Source organism: Larus michahellis, chromosome 12 (genome assembly GCF_964199755.1).
Source record: "Larus michahellis chromosome 12, bLarMic1.1, whole genome shotgun sequence".
Lineage (NCBI taxonomy): Eukaryota > Metazoa > Chordata > Aves > Charadriiformes > Laridae > Larus > Larus michahellis.
In genome coordinates this window covers 15827620-15845780 of record NC_133907.1, presented here as the reverse complement: position 1 = coordinate 15845780, position 18161 = coordinate 15827620, and the positions used below count along the sequence as shown (strand labels likewise).

The 18161-nt window shown below is 44.5% G+C and overlaps 1 protein-coding gene across 1 annotated transcript; it reads left to right on the top strand.

The window, feature by feature from the left end:
- The first annotated feature begins 5954 nt into the window (after positions 1–5954).
- EIF2S2 (eukaryotic translation initiation factor 2 subunit beta) lies at positions 5955–17410 on the top strand. Its single transcript, XM_074604781.1, has 9 exons — positions 5955–6455; positions 11161–11341; positions 12249–12352; positions 13417–13552; positions 13876–13976; positions 14420–14568; positions 15480–15536; positions 16105–16190; positions 16937–17410. Exons 1-9 carry the CDS (start codon positions 6441–6443, stop codon positions 17110–17112), a joined length of 1005 nt encoding a protein of 334 aa, XP_074460882.1. The 5' UTR covers positions 5955–6440; the 3' UTR covers positions 17113–17410.
- The last annotated feature ends 751 nt before the right edge of the window (positions 17411–18161 follow it).

Genomic DNA, 18161 nt, shown 5'->3' with positions numbered 1-18161 from the left:
GTGCAGTTTATTTAAACAACAGATATACAGGTTCCTTAGGATTGCCGGTGATAAATACACTGTCTGCAAAGCACGTGCAAATAAAGATATTGCTAGGTATACAAACGCGCGACAAAATTATAAACGATACAGCCTGGCTATAAATGTAGGGTAGAGATTCTCTAGAGAAATTTCTAAGTCCCGAGAAAGCGCTCAGTGTAATCGAAGTCTTACCCAAAGGCGTCCCTATGGGGGGGAAGAGAGGCTCAGCCCGTCGACTGATCCTGGAAATCAGCGGTGGAATCCTTCGCGATGGTGTCTTCCCTGACATCCCCTCTCTCTTGGGCTATTTATATATTATTTTTTTATCTTCAAAGTGGAGTTTGAGTGACTTTAGTCATACATACTTTTATTATGATTAACGTATTCAAGGAGGAGTGTTCACACCTCGGGGGCGGATAGCCTCCGGGATGGAGGTGTGTTTTGGTACATTGTGGTGAGCAAAGTTCGCACAAAAGGACAGCATTTCATCAACATTAGACGAAATGTTGGCTCGGGTAGCGTGTAGGCCGCTTATCAGTTCCGTAGTACCATCTCGTCCCCATATCTGCTACTTGTCACAAGGGAAGGCCACGGAACAAGCGTGTTCCGTTCCATCCCTCATGTAGTTTCGCAAACAACCTTGTACAGGGAATCACAGATGTTGCATTCTTCGTGTGCTAGCTGCGGCTGTATTCTACCTCAGAAGCCTCTTGATTTTATGACTTTCCTTAATGTGTGAACAATGCTGTATTTTTGTATTCTTGGCCAATTTAGTAATTATTCCACACCGTTGCCCCTTGTTCTGTTGCCGGGCTCCACTGAAAGGAGTCTGGCCCCATCCTCCTGACACCCGCCCTTTAGATATTAATCAGCATTGACGAGATCCCCCCGCAGTCTTCTCTTCTCCAGGCTGAACAGACCCAGGTGTCTCAGCCTTTCCTCAGCGGAGAGATGCTCCAGTCCTCTGAGCATCTTCGTAGCTTCCACCAGACACTCTCCAGCAGTTCCCTGTCCTTCTTGAACTGGGGGCCCCAGACCTGGACACAGTACTCCAGATGCGGCCTCACCAGAGCAGAGTAGAGGCGGAGGATGACCTCCCTTGACCTGTTGGCCACGTTCTTTTTATTTTGGTATTTTTTTCTTAATTTTGGTAAAAAAACAAAGCCAAAAACCAAACAACACTCCCCGCGTTTCCCCCACAGCCTGTTTTATTAGATCTTCAATTTCTGTTGCCTTGCTGTTTTTCAAGGCTTTGTCACTCTGCCCAGGGGAATGACAGCAAACATTGGGGTTGTTTTTTTTTTTTTCGCTTGCTGGCCCTTGCCAGAGCAGCCCGTCGGTGGCTCTCACCCGGGGGACCGGGGCTCCCCACGCCGCCCGTCCGCCCGCCCGCGCCGCGTCTGGTCGCCTTTGCGCCGGCGCCCTCTGCCGCCCTCGCCCCGCATGGCCCCAGCTCGGAACGGAGGAAACGGAGATGAGAACTTCCCAGGAGTTTGGGAGCGGTGAGGGGTTTCTCTGCGCGCTGGGGTGTGCAGGGGTCTCTGCGGCAGAACCCCCGAGGGCTGCGAGGGTCACAGATACAGGACGAGGGGCGGTGACAGAGGAACCTACACGCCAACGGCAAATCTTGAAACACAATCACACTGGTAAGTAACCGGCGTTTTGACCAAGTGCTGGATCCCTTTGGGAAGAGCATCCCCACCGTATGAGTGCACTGATTAAATTGCAAATTCGGCTTTTCAAACACACGTGTTGTTAAAGCAAGCCCACGGGAAGGGTTTGAAATCCTCCCCTCCTCTTTTTGGCTGTTCCCCCTCTGCGCAGCCAGAACCGTGTCACCTGTGTCTCCATCAGTTGGGCTTTTGGCTGCGAAGCAAACCTTTCCCTGTCCTCACTCCCAGGGTGTGATTAAGTCCTGCAGGCTTCCTCTGCCCGATCCTCCGCACAGGGGTATTTTTTGTCGGGGCTGCTTTGCTAGAAAGTTCTTTTTTTCCATGTGACTACTTTCTTCATAAAGTGGTCGTATGGAAAAACCTCCTTTCACCCATTCTCCAGGCTTCCCTAAGAGCACAGATTTTGTTTGCTCCAGGTATTTATCAAGGATCCTGCTTCTTGCTGTTTCACTCTGATGAGGGAATATCTGAAATCCAAGGACCCTCTTGTGTTCCTCTCTTTTTGGGCAGAAATAGGGCTACAATTCTGTCTTACAGATACCTTAAGCAAAGGGCAGTGGTTAAACCCCTGTCAGCTGTTAGCAACGCTTATTCCACAGCAATCTTTAGACCAGACATTTTAAAATTAAATTACTGAGAGCAGAATTCAGTGCTATGCATAGATTTAGTAAAAACTGACTTACACCAAACTTAAAGCAAAATCTACTTTAAAACTCAATGCTTACGCAAGCCTTAAATTGCGTTTAGACTTAAACCAACATCGTGGAAGCGTAAGCTTCAGTCTGTACAGAAAGAGATGCTTGGCCATCACCTAACAGTGGCCAGAATGAAATTCTTCCTTTTGCTCCCTGGGAAATCATACAAACACAGCTGAGATTGAAACAGTCATGTACAATTCTATAATTTCAGTGGATGTGTGTAATAGCTACTTAAAATAGCTGTCTGATACCTTCAGTTCTTGGCGTGGTGTGAAAGCATGGCTTTGGCAGCACAGGGAGCTCAGAGCAGGGCTCAGAATTCAGTAAGGCACATTCACAAGGTCTTTTTTTTTTCTGGTGGGCTGGGTAATACTCAGCGGGAAGACACACTCGCAGCCTCCACCAGCCTCTTTCACAGGATTGCGATTTTCATTGAGCCACCTGCCCCCCCCGCCCCCGGATTCAGGGCTGCATTTGAAGTTTATTCATCCCAGACTGTGATTGCTCATCGCTTTCAGACTGTAACTTGGGTAACTGCATATAATACTTCCAGTGCACTCCATTTCTGAGCTTTAGCTATCCGAATTTTAGTTAGTAAAGTTAAAATTCTACTTGACATGCTGCATCATATGTCTCTTTCTTAATATGTCATGACTGTTGCTCGTCAACAAAATAAGAAAAAAAAGAAATGTTTTCATCTGCATGTTTCTGCAAACTCATGTTTTTTGTCTGTGTGTTTCTGCAAACTCATGTTTTTCACACAAAACCAAAACTCAGGTAGGACTTTTTTCCCCAAGATACTAGTTCCAGCTGTTCTTGGTCAACCGTTGTCACTGGTAAACAACTAATGAACAACTAATGTCACAGCGCTCTTAAGTTTCTGGAACGTATTTAATTCACAAGGAAAGCAAAGAAGAAAATAGGACAGGAAAGTCCTTCATCCTGAATAGTCTTTCAGCAGAGGAGGAAAAATCAATAGAAGGCGGTCTCCCCGGCATGCCTTTGATGTCGAAGTGTCTGCAGCCAAGAGCTTCAAAGACAGCATTTTTGGTTTCTATCTGAAGATCAGGTCGTAACTCCAGCACAGCACTTCCAGCGGCGCCCACTAGCTTTCCTTCGGTCATTTTCCGAATATTGTGTATTATGTATTATGTGCATACAACTTTATGTATTACTCATTAGGCAGCCCAGCTGGAGGAAAGCTCGGGATTTTTGATCACCGAGTATCTTCAGGGTATTTGTCACCGATAATACTTGGTCCCCAAGTATTACTGCCAAAGAAAATGGTGAATGTTATTCTAGAGTGTATTAACATCTATGTTATGGATGAGACACTGGGGGGAAATGTGCTTCTCTGTTTGGTACTGCCGGGGCATCGCATGAAAATGCCATGCTCAGTACCGGGCACCGCACTTAAGAAATATGTCCGTAAGTAAGTGAGGCGCAGAAGATCGCAATGAAAACGAGAACAAACGATTATGATCTCGCGAAAAAGGTCGAAGGGGCTGGGTTTGCACCTTTTGAAAAAGACGACTGTGGGAGCAAGACAAGAAAGGGCACAGCACCACTCCAAAGGCCCGTGGGATGTCCGTGAGCTTTTGTGTCCTCGGGGGGCACTACAATAGGCATCGGAGTAAGTCACAGCAAGGAAGACGAAGACGCTTTTTTGCCAGGCGCTTGAACAGGCTGCAGAGAGGATCTCTGTCCATGGTGGTTTTTAAGAACAGCTTAGACAAACGGAATTGGGGGTAATTTAAAAATACAGTTATCCTGTCTCAGGGCAGGTTGGTCTCGGTGAGCTCTGGGCAGGGGGTACAGGCACAGCCGTTAGCAATCCACGTGCTCTGGCTTCATGGCAGTGGAAAGTGTTTCGGTGCGAACAGTCTCAGGGAGGATGAAGTAAACGCTTGCAGCAAAAGAAGAATTTGGCGGGAGACCATCTTCAGCACTACAGCAACATTAAATGTGTCTGCTCCGCTTACCAACAGCATTAAAGAGCGGCTGCCTGCAGTACCTGAAAATCCACGGTGTCCCCACGACATAACGGCAAGTGACAAAGACACAAATGCTGCAAATACCCAGGGAAACGTGGTGGTATCGAAGCAAAAGAGAAAAATAATCTTTTGAAGTTGCATTTCAGAGGTTTAACAGAAAAATATTGTAGTCGTACTGGGAAAAGCTAAAACTGATCCTGTCCTGGTGCCCACTATGTCTCCAAACGAATGGCTTTGCGTGCAGAATATGCTGGGTGTCCTCATTTTTGACTGAGACAAACAAGAAAGGTCGATGAAAGGAAGACCAAGGACAGACAAGATGGGCAGTCTTTTCTTGTAGGTGATTAAAAAGTTAAATGATATTGTGTGCATGATCTCCCGCTAGCGTAAAAAGCATAGTGCAAGTTTACACCACGTAATGGGAAGTTATGGGACTCCAAGAAGGCAAATGGTCCGGAAATATTAAAATGTAAAACATCCTGTAACAATGTGTGGGCTGATGGCTCTGTCTGCTTTAACACTAAATCTTGCATGAAATGGCTGACCTTTAAATTTCAGAGTTGGTCGGGAGGCAGAATTTTAACACGTACTTTGCGGTAAGTAATTCTGTTGTGTACTAGTGCCATATTCTTTTATTAGCTACTGTCAGGGAAATGGAACGAGGAAGAAGGAGGAGAAGCTGAGAGAGGCTGGATTGTTAAACCTATAAACGAGAAGGCTCAGGGGGATCTTATTAATGTGTATACGGGGGTGTGTGTGCGTGTGTGCGTGTGTAAACAAGACAGAGCCAGATTCCTCTGGGTGATAGGACAAGGGGCACAGGTTGAAATGCAGGAAAACATAGAAAAAACATTTTTATTGTGAAGATGGTGGAACAGGTTGCCCAGAGAGGTTGTGGTGTCCCCACCCTTGGAGATAGTCAAAACCCAGCAGGACAAGGTCCCGAGCAACTAGTACTCTGCATGAGCAAGCAGGTTGGAGCAGACGCTCTCCAGAAGTCCTTTCCTACACCAAGGAGTCTATGATTCTGGGAGAGGGAGGAAGGTCTGCTTTTTTTAATGATGGACAAACGGTATTGCATGTCTCCCCTGCTTTGATCAGAGCAACCACCCAGTTCTCTCCCTCGCCTGCGCCTCAGCCCTGTCATTTTCTGATATAGAATCATAGAATGGTTAGAGGTGGAAAGGACCTCATGGACCACCCAGTGCCACCCCCCTGCCCTGGGCTGGGACACCTCCCACCAGACCAGGTTGCTCCAAGCCCCGTCCAACCTGGCCTTGAACCCCTCCAGGGATGGGGCAGCCACAGCTTCTCTGGGCAACCTGGGCCAGGGGCTCACCACCCTCACAGCACAGAATTTCTTCTTAATATATCATCTAAATCTCCCTCTTTCGGTTTAAAACCGTTCCCCCTCGTCCTGTCACTCCCTTCCCTGATGAGCCCCCTCAGGGACTGGAAGGCCGCTCCTTTTCCCTTCGTGCTTTTGTGTGCAATAAAACTGGAAAGGAATGCTACTCTTCCTGGGCCAAATAAACCCCTGGAAAAGGCGCCCTGGGAACACCAAGGACACCCTCAGGGCACACAGCCCTGACTTCGCGGCGGTCCTGCCTCCGTCGCCGTCCGACCTCCCTCCTCCTCGCACCAGCAAGAACGGCCGCGCCCCGACCCCTCCGCAGCCCCTTCCACAGGCGAACGAGCCCGGACGGAGGAGCCTGTAGGAGCCGCCTGGGGATGCCGAGGGGGAGACAAGCTCCGCCCGTTGGACGCCAAGACGGGTGACAGCCCCGATTACTCCAGCGGCGAGGAAAGCCCGCCCCACGGCCCCGCTCCCGCCGCCCCACGGCCGCTGGCTCGCTCGCGGCGCAGGCGCAGCTCCGGAAACGACATCTCCCGCCAGGCGCCGCGGAGGCCGCGCAGGCGCGGGGGGAGCGCGGCGCTCGGGGGAGGGGAGCGCTGATGCAAGAGGCGAGCGCGGCGGCTGCGGGTAACGGCTGACCGCGTCCCTCCGCTCCGCTCCGCCCGCCTCCCGCACCGCTCCGCACCCGGCCGCAGCCATGTCGGGCGACGAGGTGAGACCCGGCGGCCGCCACCCTCGGGGGAGGCGGGCCCGAGGCCTAGAGCCGCGGCGGCCGCCGCCATGTGGGCGAGCGGGCCTGAGGCCTGCGCCAGGCAGCGAGCGCGGCCTCCTTCCGCCCGCAGGCAGGGCCGGCGCCTCGCTGCTCGGGCGGTGCGGGGGCCCCGGCCGCTGCCCCGCTCGCCGCTGTCCCTGAGCCGGGGGGCGGCCGCGGGCGCCTCCCGGTGCGGTGGGCGGAGGCCGGGCCAGGTCGGGGGCTGGCGCCTTCCCCCGGAGCCTTCTCGGCCTCTGCGCGCCGCGGAGCCCCGCCTGGCCCGCGGCTGCGGGCTGGCTCCGCGTGTCGTGGGAAGGCCTAACGCCGGCCCGAAGCCCCCCGTGTGCTGCTGGCGCCCGCCGCTGGCCGGGGGAGGGCCCGGGGGGAAAGCAGATCTTCCTGCCGTGTTTCTTGCTCTTCTAACGATACGTAGCGTTTAGTCAGTTTGCTTAGCGCACTGGCTTTATGGAGCTTTAATATCTTGTCCTTTAACCCTGGGACCTAAATAGCTACATCTTAAAAAATGATCACTTCGTTTTTTCGGGCTCCGATGGTGTTTGCTTAGGCACACTTCAGGGAAGCAGATACATCTGTTTCCCAGAAATTTTTCGTGTTGTATGTACCATATGTCGGCACCTTTACTGCCCTCATTTCGGTTGCTCTCATGGGGAAAAGGAAAGGTGTAGGAGGCTGTGAGCACCCTGACGGACGACTGTGTGTCCTGTGGGAAACTGCACTGGCTGAGTCCACGAGATGGCTGCTTTTGGTCTTGTATATTTTTCCTGGCGTTGTTTAAAATACCTGTGTGGCTTGTTTCCTTCTGAGCAAAGTGATCACTCTAGCCTTGGAGACAGGCAAGTCATAATTTGTCCTACATAATAAAGGAGAACTAGTGTAATTACTAATTATTTTAATGGTAACTGAGACTGACTTACTCAGCTCCTTTAACATCTAGAATGAGTGTACTGCGTTTTTACACTTAATTATGTCCCTGCAACTGCAGTTCTAATGTCTAGATTGTACTCTGGTTCCAGAAATCAGGACCCAGGAATCCTTGCATCAGATGCTTTCTGTCTCAGGTGATCATAGCACCATAGAGCAGTTCATCTGGAGTTTTCTGTTTTGTATTCAGCTTAAGTGTCAGTAAAATTATTTTTCTTGCATAACGCAAGAGATTGTTCTGGCAGTGAGGTGATATCGGGAATATCTAGTATAGTAAAGTTACATCTCTGGATTGCTTTATGTGGCTGCCTGACAGAGAATAAAAATGGTAGCAGATATCACAGTTGAACTGTCGCTGCTGGAGCTTCTGGCTAGTGTGTGCGTGAGAGCGCGTGAGCGCACACGCCTTCCAGAACTTGTATATCTTACTGTTAGGAGCAAAATAGTTTGTTACCGATGTTAAGTTGGTGAAACTTTTTAAAGCCAGTGATCCTATAAAGATGAGGAGGGTGAAGACACATGAAGACAAATTCGCACCTTAAACTGGTATAGGTGTTACAAAGCTTTGTTTTGTAACTGTAGCTTAAAATTTTCAGAGCTGTGTACAGAATGAAACTCCCTGGTAGAAACGTTTGTTGTCCAGTGTGAAACTCTGTGTCCAGAGTGCTGCCCAGAAGTGACACAGCAGAAGCAACACAGGCCCTATTTGCAAGGGGAAGTAGTCCATTAACATATATTTGCTTTATTAAAAATCCTACTATATATATAATCCTACTAGATATCTAAAAGCTCCTCTGGCCCTGTAGTTTTATGAAGCTCCAGAAAATGATATTAGAGGATGCTGTGTTTTGAGCAGCCAGCGGGTTTAGGTGCAGGTTGGTCTTCATAATTTTGCACGCCATTGTAGACATCAGCTCAGTGTAGTGTAAGGATACCTGAACTAACTTTATTAGAGCAGAGTTGCTGTCTGCTTTGTAGACATGCCTGTGTTTATTCAGACTAACGAAACGGGATTTATTTGTGACCTCTGTTAGAATCCGCAGCATTCGCCACTGTCGCAGCAGTTTAGAGTAATACTGGCTTCTGTCTTGAGAGTTGGCGTTCAGACTACGAATCTCTGCTGCCTCTTTTTCCCCACCTCTATTCTTTCATTTTCTCTCTTTCTGTAAGTCAGGATTGTGACTGTGTAGGCATTTGAAATACGGAGTAGATATATAGAGCTGGATGTGAGAAAGAACTGTGTGGTCTACAGAAGAGAAAACCTCATATAGGAATTTGGCTCTGAGAGCAGAAAAGGGATGGAAATTTATAACCATTTCTACACAGAAAAGCACAGGGTTTGGTGTATTTGGGCTGGGGGCTGCAGTTCGTTCTGTAGAGGGCCTGCAACTTGGTAAGAGTTTTTCAGCACTTAAGTGGTGCCATAAGGCTTCAACTAATCAAACATACTGAATAGAGAAAAGGAAGTAAGATTTCTAAAATATCTAGTTCAGAAATGCAAAACACAGAATAGCCTGGTTATCAGGCTCGTTAGTTTATATCCTGATTTGTTAAAGCATGTGTGACTGAAGACTCCTGCTTAGTTTTCATTGAAGCCCTTGATGAACAAAATACTTCAGGCATAGACCTCCTTCTCCAGTTGTGGAACTCTTACATTAGTTTCCTGAGAGCAGTTAGCATGTTATAACTAGGTCTTAGGTTTGCAGAAGCTTGGCTTGACCTGACAGGATGGAGGGGACCTTCAGAGCAGTACAAGGCCAGCTGCGTAGTTTTAATGCTGGAAAAAAAAGAAAAAGGAAAGCTCCTGTGTCCTTGTTTGTTAACTTCAGTTTAGTGTGGTACTACTGAAGATGCATTCGGTTTCTTGTGTCTATACAACATATGCTTTATGGTGGGTGAAGTTGAAAGATGTCTCTCCCCCCCGCAAAAGCGAAGAGTGATTTGGTACAGGTGGGTTGGTTCCTTCTCAGAAATTAATACACCCGATTTAAGCATAATTTTCTGTTTGCTTAATCATGGGAGAAGATAGAAAACTCTTCAGATTCTTGCAAAGCTCCTTCATTGAAATGAGTCATGATCTCGAAAATGGTGTTCGTGTGCTTGTTCCCAAAGCTGTGGACTCTTGCCGGTGCAGGCAGATTTCCTTCTGTTTCAGCAGACGGGAGGTTCCAAGAGGAAGCCAGCAGACAGCGTAACCGGTTGTGCACATTCTTTGATTACTGTGCGTTACAAGAGCATGATTCATACATGTGTCTGTCGAAGCATTAGAGGGAGGCCCTCTGACGCAACTTTTCTCAAAATCGTTCTAGCGCAGTGTGTGCAACTAAAGACATGCTTCAGCAGTTTGAAAGCCTCAAGCTTCAGTGTCCCGTATGTGTGGACGTTTTTGTGATGCTGTGCTTCGGACACCCTTGTGTGCGGTTTACTGCCTTTCAGTAGAGCCTTTATGAAACATACAAGTTCCAGAAAATTGGAAGGGTATCGCAAGAATATCACATGTAGGAGAATAAGAAGTGTGAGGAAAAGATTGCTTTGTTGGGGGGAAACCACCAAACTTGCAGGGTATAACAAAACAAGAAGTTGGAGAACTGCTCCTTTGGTGAAGTGGTGGTATTTTCATGAGTGAGGGTATTCATGATGTGGAATTTTAACTATCTGTTAAATAGAACACTTCAATTATTCGGTAAGAAAGACTGGAGAGGCTCATTAAGTGTCTGAAGTTGTTTGATGTATTAAATATATACTATGGTGTGAAAATATGGCTGGTTGTAGGTAACAAGACTGACCTATTAGCTATGATGTCAAACTTGCATCTTAAGTGAAAAAAGTAAGAAACGTTCCCACGTTGGAAAACTGAAGAGCTCGTGTGTTAAATACCTCAGGTCTGCAGATGATGAATAGGTTAAAAGTGAGTCTTGGGGTTAGTGCCTTCTTCCCAGTCAGACTAGGTGAACTAAGCTGCTTTGCTGGCTAAAGAACTCATTAACAGCTTTTAATCACTTGGTCTCTGAAGTTCAGTTTCCCACCTGTGAGGGAAAAGAACGAGACCTTTGCTACTTCCTAGTGTTGAGAGCCGATACAGGTCTTGCTGTATCACCAGCCCCTTCCAGGTTTCTCCCTAGTCCAGAGCATTCTTGTCAAGAGAGTTGTTGGTAAATCTTGCCTTTTAATAAATCTGGAAATTAACGTGTCTCACAAGTGGAAGTACAAAGTGTAACTGACACAATCAGGCTCTGTGGGATAGGTGTGCATGAATTTTTTTTCTGATGCTGAGTGTGGTTCAGTGATTGCTTTGCATAGTCTTACTTCAAAATTTGAGTCCGTAATGATAATAAAACGGCGAAGTAGCCAGTAACTAGTCTGTCAAAGAATTGCAGCTTTAATACGTTTTCAGATGAACTACTACATAGATGGCAGGAAACTTGTACTGTCACAGGGATCGTAGCAGAAGCTCTACGCTGTCAATTGGTCTTCTCTTGTAGTTGGTCACATCAGTTATTCCCTGGGACAAGATCTGTGTCGTTTTTAAAGAAGCCTGTGTAATCACTGTGTTGAGTCAGATGACTTGTATTACATTGTTACAGATCTAGAAAAATCCCTAGTTGAGATTGAAGCCAAGGAACAGTTTGGGTAACTGAAGGAAGAGGGAGAGAAGCTTAAAGGTGTTATAAATATTAAATGGTAGGAGGTTATTATGCTGCTAAGGAACTCTTGACTTTTACAGATGATTTTCGATCCCACTATGAGCAAGAAGAAGAAGAAAAAGAAGAAGCCCTTTATGTTGGATGAGGAAGGAGGGGATACACAAGTGGAAGAGACTCAGCAATCGGAAACAAAAGAAGTTGAACCAGAGCCAACAGAAGACAAAGATGTTGAAGCAGACGAAGAAGACAGCAGGAAGAAAGGTAAAGTGAATCCACGTAGATAATCTCAGAGGTAGTCCTGTATTTTGAGATTACAAGCCCCATTTCAAGAATTTGGCCTCACAGTGTATAATGCTGTGGCCCGGGTTTGTTTAGAGGCTTGTGAGTAATACTCTGCTGCCTGTTTGGAGAGTGTATTTCCCTCCTGCCTGAAATCACGTCCCCAGACATCCAGCAAACGACCAGTGGCTTATGTAAATGCCGCTTTCCTGACTCGGGGTCTATTGTGTGAGACAATGAAAAGAGAATCCCTGAAATAGTTAGCATGAAGTTCTACGTCCTCCATGTGCAGTTGCAATAATTACACAATTATGGCTGTGTTTCATTTGAACAACTAAGCATGTGTGATAACAGAAATACGGTTAAAAGGGTTTCTAGTTTTTGGACAACCGTGTGATAACTAGAGTGTTCTTCAGAATCTTTCAGGAAATAAGGTTGTGATTGTGTATATAACCTTGCTTTTTAAATTGAGGCCAATGTCATTTCAAGATGACCTGATTCAGGGAATGCTGTTAACTTAAAACCAGTTTGTTGATAAAATTGGCTCCTGCAGTAGACCACAGAAACTATACCTTCCTACTACAGTTTTCCTGTTTTTCAGGCATATCTACTATAATGACAAAAGTTGCTAGTGTCTTTTGTACAGCAGAAAGAAAAATTAAGCGTTTAAAAAATAAGAAAATGCAGACGCAGAAACTGTAAAATAGTACTGAGCTATGTGGGGTTAGAGGGGAATAACCTCTTCAAAGCCTGAAGGGTATCTGTAGGGACTGCAGATCATTGCTTATGTCTTACTGTAATGTTTTGAACATTTGGATGTAAAATAGAAACCTTACTGTCTAAACGGTTTCTACAGTTATACTTTTTTTGGCAATCCTTTGGTTTTTAGACGCAACAGATGACCTGGATGATTTAAACTTCTTCAATCAAAAGAAAAAGAAGAAAAAAACAAAAAAGATATTTGATATAGATGAAGCAGAAGAAGGTGTAAAGGTTTGTTTATGTAACTAGGCCATCTTGGCTATGGCTGAAAACTTTCTTGCTTTCATTTTCTGGGGATTGGCAGTGCAGGAATTGTTCCGAGTCTGTCATTGTGTCTTAGTGCAGTTAATAACGAAACACTCACTGTGAAAGACACTTTCACTTTGTCTTTCATGTATAGTAGGTTCTGCTGAACATGTTGCTCCTGCAGGGCTTTTTGCCCAGAAGTGAAAAAATCAAACTGATCTGCACAGTGAGCAAGTAGTCCTGTAATGTGTAGGAAGGGTTGACTAGCATCAAGGTTAATTGTCTTTTGGGATAAGAGAAGTAAGTGGATGTCAGAAGCCACGCATAGAATAGTCCTCTAAAGGCCAGCCCTTCAAATAAAAGATGTATATCTGCTAAGAAATCTGTTTTACTCCGGTGTTTTCTTTAGAAATGATTGGCTGCTGTTCTTTATTCCAGAAAGTGTGTGAGATATTTCTACTCTTCTCAAGTTTTATTCCAAGTTGTGTTTTTATATCGCGTGTCGGTGTAACTGGCAAGCCCAGACAGCACGAGGACAGAGAAACGTTATGTTACTTGTAAACCTCTTCTTTAGATTCTGCCTTTTTGGGAAAGAAAATGTCCTTCTGATCTGCCCCAGACAGGCGAAATGCTTGCTCTGTGTTCTCTATATGTGCAGAATTGTGTTAACAAATCGGACTGCCTGCAGGTAGCACAGGTTGTGCTTTACCTTTACCTTAAAACTTTGCCTTACCTTGTTGTCGGGCATGTAGGGTGTTTTGTTCCCTTATGCCCCAAATCGCTGATGCTTTTAGGCAAGTATCGCGTGACCTTGCGCCTGAGCAGCCAGAACTTAGACCAGAAGATAAAAATCTGGCCCTGCTTCATGGTAGTAGTGCAGTGCTCTCTTCAACATACTTTAGTTCGGTTCTTATCTGTTATGTTTCAGGTTTGTGGTGGATATTACTAGTATTCATCTAGTATAGTGTGCTACTAGTATTATTTCTCTTGCTGTGTAATGGAGTTTTGTGTTAAGTACTGTAAACTATAGTTTTATTATTTCTCTGCAGGACTTAAAAATTGAAGGAGATGTGCCGGAGGCAGTAGAACCTGAAGATGACCTTGATATCATGCTGGGCAATAAAAAGAAGAAAAAGAAGAATGTGAAGTTCCCAGATGAAGATGAGATGATGGAGAAGGACGAAGGTAAAAGTATAACCTAGCTCAATGAGGTGTTGAAAGTGAAATGTAGTCCATGTTGTAGGTGAATAAGTTCTGTTCAAGTGCCTTTTTTGTTTCTAAACTCACTTTGTTACCTTTACGACTATATTATTTGTCAGAAAAAGATTCTGTAAAAGCACTGTATAAATTTGTCCTAAGTGCTGACGTCCCTTGTACACAGACAAACGGAGAAGAGTTGTCTCCACACATTACTGGAATCTTCTTTGATATACCTTTTTGGAATGGAGTAAGCATGAGGTTAAAGAATGTTTCTGTTCTTAATGAATCCCAAACAACTTTCTTTGCAGCTTTTGAGGATGAAGATAGCAAAAAAGATGATGGAATTTCTTTTAGCCTTCAGTCAGGGCCTGCGTGGGCAGGCTCAGAAAGGGACTACACATATGATGAGGTAATGTTCAAAAGACTTTTAAAAAATACTTTCCGTGTGGATGCGCATCAGTAGAGCGGGGCCTTTTGCTCGTAAGTCCTATTTCTAACTGAAAATTGAAGGACTTGAGTAAAAAGCTCATGAACAGAAAAATAACAAAGCACATCTTCTACCACAGTTAATTTTCATATAGAGTAATATTAGTGATATTTAGAACACCTCTGCAAACGGTACTGAGGTACTTGTAGGTTATGAAGTGTACCCTCGGGGAAACAGCTTTTATATTTTGCATTTATCAGAACTTTTTTTTTTAAAGTATGTTTTCAAAAGCATATGGAGAAATGTTAATGGGCAAAGATGGTCTAATATTCACTGTGAACGCTGTTTCAAGTTTTTTTAGAAGTGATGTGCTTCATTTGAGAAATGCAAGATATTCATGTTGATGAGAATCCCTTTTTTTGCAGTTGCTCAATAGAGTATTTAACATCATGCGAGAAAAGAACCCAGATATGGTAGCTGGAGAAAAACGAAAATTTGTCATGAAGCCTCCGCAGGTTGTAAGAGTAGGGACCAAGAAAACATCTTTTGTCAACTTTACAGATATCTGCAAATTGTAAGTTTCCTCTTTAGATGTCCCAGGAACGGCAGATAAATGCACTTTTCTGTGCTGTTGGGTTGAATGCATGTTTTCTGGCGAAAGGCTATGTCAAACCAGAAGTAACGTGAAAGCTATTTCAGTCGTACTGCTATATCAGTCCTCTACGTTTCTCCGTGAGAAGATGATTTATGAAGAAAATTTATTGAGATAATTTCTTATTTTATTCTTAAATTATGAAAATGGTAGACTTGCTACGTGGGTCTCATGGACTGAAACTAAAACTGTTGCCTTCGTGAGTGCACTGGCTTCTATCAAGTCTGCAGTTGGGTCACCAGTGATATTTATTAGCAAGTCTTGGTCGGGGGGTAGGGAAAGTCCTTTCTAATTTGAGTTGACTACAGATACTATTTTCTTGGTAAATGGTATGAGGTTCGGTAATTTTTTTCCACTGTTTTTGCAGTGCTTTCTATGTATTTATTATTTCTTGTGAAGGCAGTTCTGTTCTTTGTGGGAACGCGTATCTGATTTGTTTCATAAGTGTGCCAGAAAATAATGCTTACGAAGTCATACAGAGAATCTGGGTAGTATACCAAAGTGAATTTTTAACGGTAGGTAAGTAACACTTTTTTCAGGGAATGGCGGGGGGATGGGAAAATAAGAATGGAGAATCTCAAATAGAAAACTTGGTTTTGATAGTTAGTCTAATTGTGAGTTTGATTTGCAGGGGGATGCTGGGTTTTTTTGTGTGGGCTGTTCAGCTTTCTCCTGTCCTCAGTCGTTGTCTGCCTGTGCTCTTTGGTGCAGACCGTCTGGCACTGCTCCCTTTTAAACTTCGTAACTTAAGATTGTTTTAGCCTGCCAGTCCTGTATGAATATCAGATTTCTCTGAAGCGGGGAGGTTAAACATATTCTTACTTTATTTTTAGATTACATCGTCAGCCAAAACATCTTCTGGCATTTTTGTTGGCGGAATTGGGTACGAGGTAAGGCTACTGGGCTATGTACGTGCTTATGCACGTAGGAAGCAATGGCAACGTAGTTGACATTGTCTAATCAAAAATAAAATTATTGGGTTTAGGTCTTGTGCTTGAACATCAGGCTTTTCTTCCCTGCCCGTAGATGCTGTGCTGGGTGATTGAGAGATACCATCTTAGGGAAAAGAAAATTTAAAACATTCAGCTTCCTGTATCGGAATGGCTAGAAGGAGGATCTTATTAGTGGTATTACACCTTACAAGGGAGTTGTCTTGCTCACTTCTGTGAGATAAGCAGGTGTTCATTCTCAATTCTGTAAAGTTCTGCTGATTGGGTAGCTTAACTATGAGGCTGCTCCCTGCTGGAGTTTGCTTTTGCTGCAGTGAGGGTTGTGCTTGGGCAAAACTTCCTGTAGGTTTTCAGGTGCCTTCAGAATTTTGCGGTTTTTTTTTCCACAAAGTAATTCTGGCTTACTCTTATCTTGAAGAATACGTTGTTATTTAGCTTCGTGTTCTTGGCTTGTTTTAATGCTTGACGTCTTCTGCAAATCAAATAATTAATTTTTCTTTTAAATTAGTGGCTCAATAGATGGTAACAACCAACTTGTAATCAAAGGAAGATTCCAGCAAAAACAGATAGAAAACGTCTTGAGAAGATATATCAGTAAGTATAACTCCCTTTTCCATGACAGACTTCTCTCACCCCTTTTGATGACCAGTGGCCGATGTACGGCCCCCATGTGTGTGCACGCTGTGGAGGTTATGTGCCCAGAAGCTACAACTCTGCTGCGGTTTTATAACGGAATAATGCAAGTACAGGAGGTTCTACCGTGGTTATAATAAACACATAGATCATACTCTGTCCTGGCACTAAAACATACCAAGGGAAACAGGAAGAGCATTTGAGAATTGCTTGGTTTCATCTGACTTTCATTTTTTGGCTTTGAGGACCATGGAAAATAGCAGTAATTGCTAATTTTAAACTCTGTTGTACATGTTAATTAAGAAATACAGCGTGCGTGCTGCTGGTCAAAGGGCTTGCAGATTATATGTAACGAAAAATACTGCTTTAATGTGAACGTGCAAGAGTTGCTGACATCTGGGAATGCTGTTTCAGCAGAGGAAGTTGTGGAACGCCAGTGGGAAGTCTTAACTGGTCGTTGCTATTTTTAAAATGCCAGGGTCAATGCATAACGTACCATATGAAACCTAGTCTTTATTAACCTGGGAACTAGGGGGAATTTTTAGGTTGCCTCAACCTCTGTGATTTTCCCGGTAAGCCACTTCTGAGTCGGTAGATACGTTTGAACAGCCTTTTGAGACAACTGTTAAATTGAAGGCTGAAGAAGTGGTGACTTGCCCACTGATAATGCATTCTCTTTTAACTGCGACTTAATTCCTTTTCTGCAGAGGAGTATGTCACCTGTCATACGTGTCGGTCACCAGACACAATCCTACAGAAGGACACCAGATTATATTTCTTGCAGTGCGAGACCTGCCACTCTCGCTGCTCGGTCGCCAGCATCAAAACTGGTTTCCAGGCTGTCACAGGCAAGAGAGCACAGCTCCGTGCCAAAGCTAACTAGTTTGCTAATCAACACTGGATTTTGCAAAGTGTTCTGGGGAGATATGACTGGACAGGTTTACAATCGGAATGGATTTACCATTGTGTTAAAACAAGATTGTAAAAACTACAAGAAATTTGGCTTTTGATTGATTGGTCTGTGAAATCCTTGCAAGGTGCAGATCCTCAAGCTGTTCACATACATTTGCTCATTGAATATATTTTACCAACTGTAAGGAACGTGATGGGAAAGGAGGTGCTTTTTAATCCGTTCAGACTTCTGTAAAACACAAGATAAATTAAAGATACTATAACAGTGAGTGTCTTTTGATTTGGATTTTTCCTTCAGTTTCCTCTTAAACAGTTCATGGGAATGGTTGGCCTGTTGTTCTGCAGATCATGTCACTGAACTATGTCCAAGACCCAGAATAAAGTTTAAGATAAAGGTTATTTTGCTTTTACATAACAAGTTTATTTTTAGTTAGGCTATCATTAAACAGAGAAACCGGTCACAGAGTCACAGGGATGATACACCAACGTGAGAACCGCTCGTGCTTTTATAGCCACATTTATATGGGAACGCATTTTGCACAGAAAGTGACATCAGGACATGTTGATGCTGCTTAATTAGGCAGAATGTAGCTCTGAGATAGCTGAGACACCATATTGATGCCGAATCTTAACATAGAATTGATCAACTGTACTGTAAGCTTTCATAGTGTCATAATACTAAATTTTGCAATTTGTACTAGAGAAGTGTTTATATTTCTTAAGTCCTGCGCTCTTCACCACTTTAAAAAGAATAACTAAATGCAGCAAAAAAAAAAAAAAAAAATATAGGTGACATCATTCTACGATGGCTGCGACACTGTCTTACATAAATCTTGAACTTACAGAAGATACTGCCAAGTAGTTTGAGTTCCACATTAACACATTATGCTTCTTGATCGTAACGTGCACTTCTCTCCGCCGGCAGTCGGTATCGGTCATCTCTAGGGGACACGCATAGGGCTGTCCTGACGAGTTTTTCTAGGGCTGTAGAAATTTTGTTACAGCTGCCAAGTACAAAGA

Bases quoted from the DNA above. Each gene is read 5' to 3' on its own strand.
- EIF2S2 (XM_074604781.1), top strand. The intron at 11,342-12,248 runs GTAAAGTGAATC...TTTGGTTTTTAG, and splicing joins AGAAGACAGCAGGAAGAAAG to ACGCAACAGATGACCTGGAT. The intron at 13,553-13,875 runs GTAAAAGTATAA...CTTTCTTTGCAG, and splicing joins GATGATGGAGAAGGACGAAG to CTTTTGAGGATGAAGATAGC.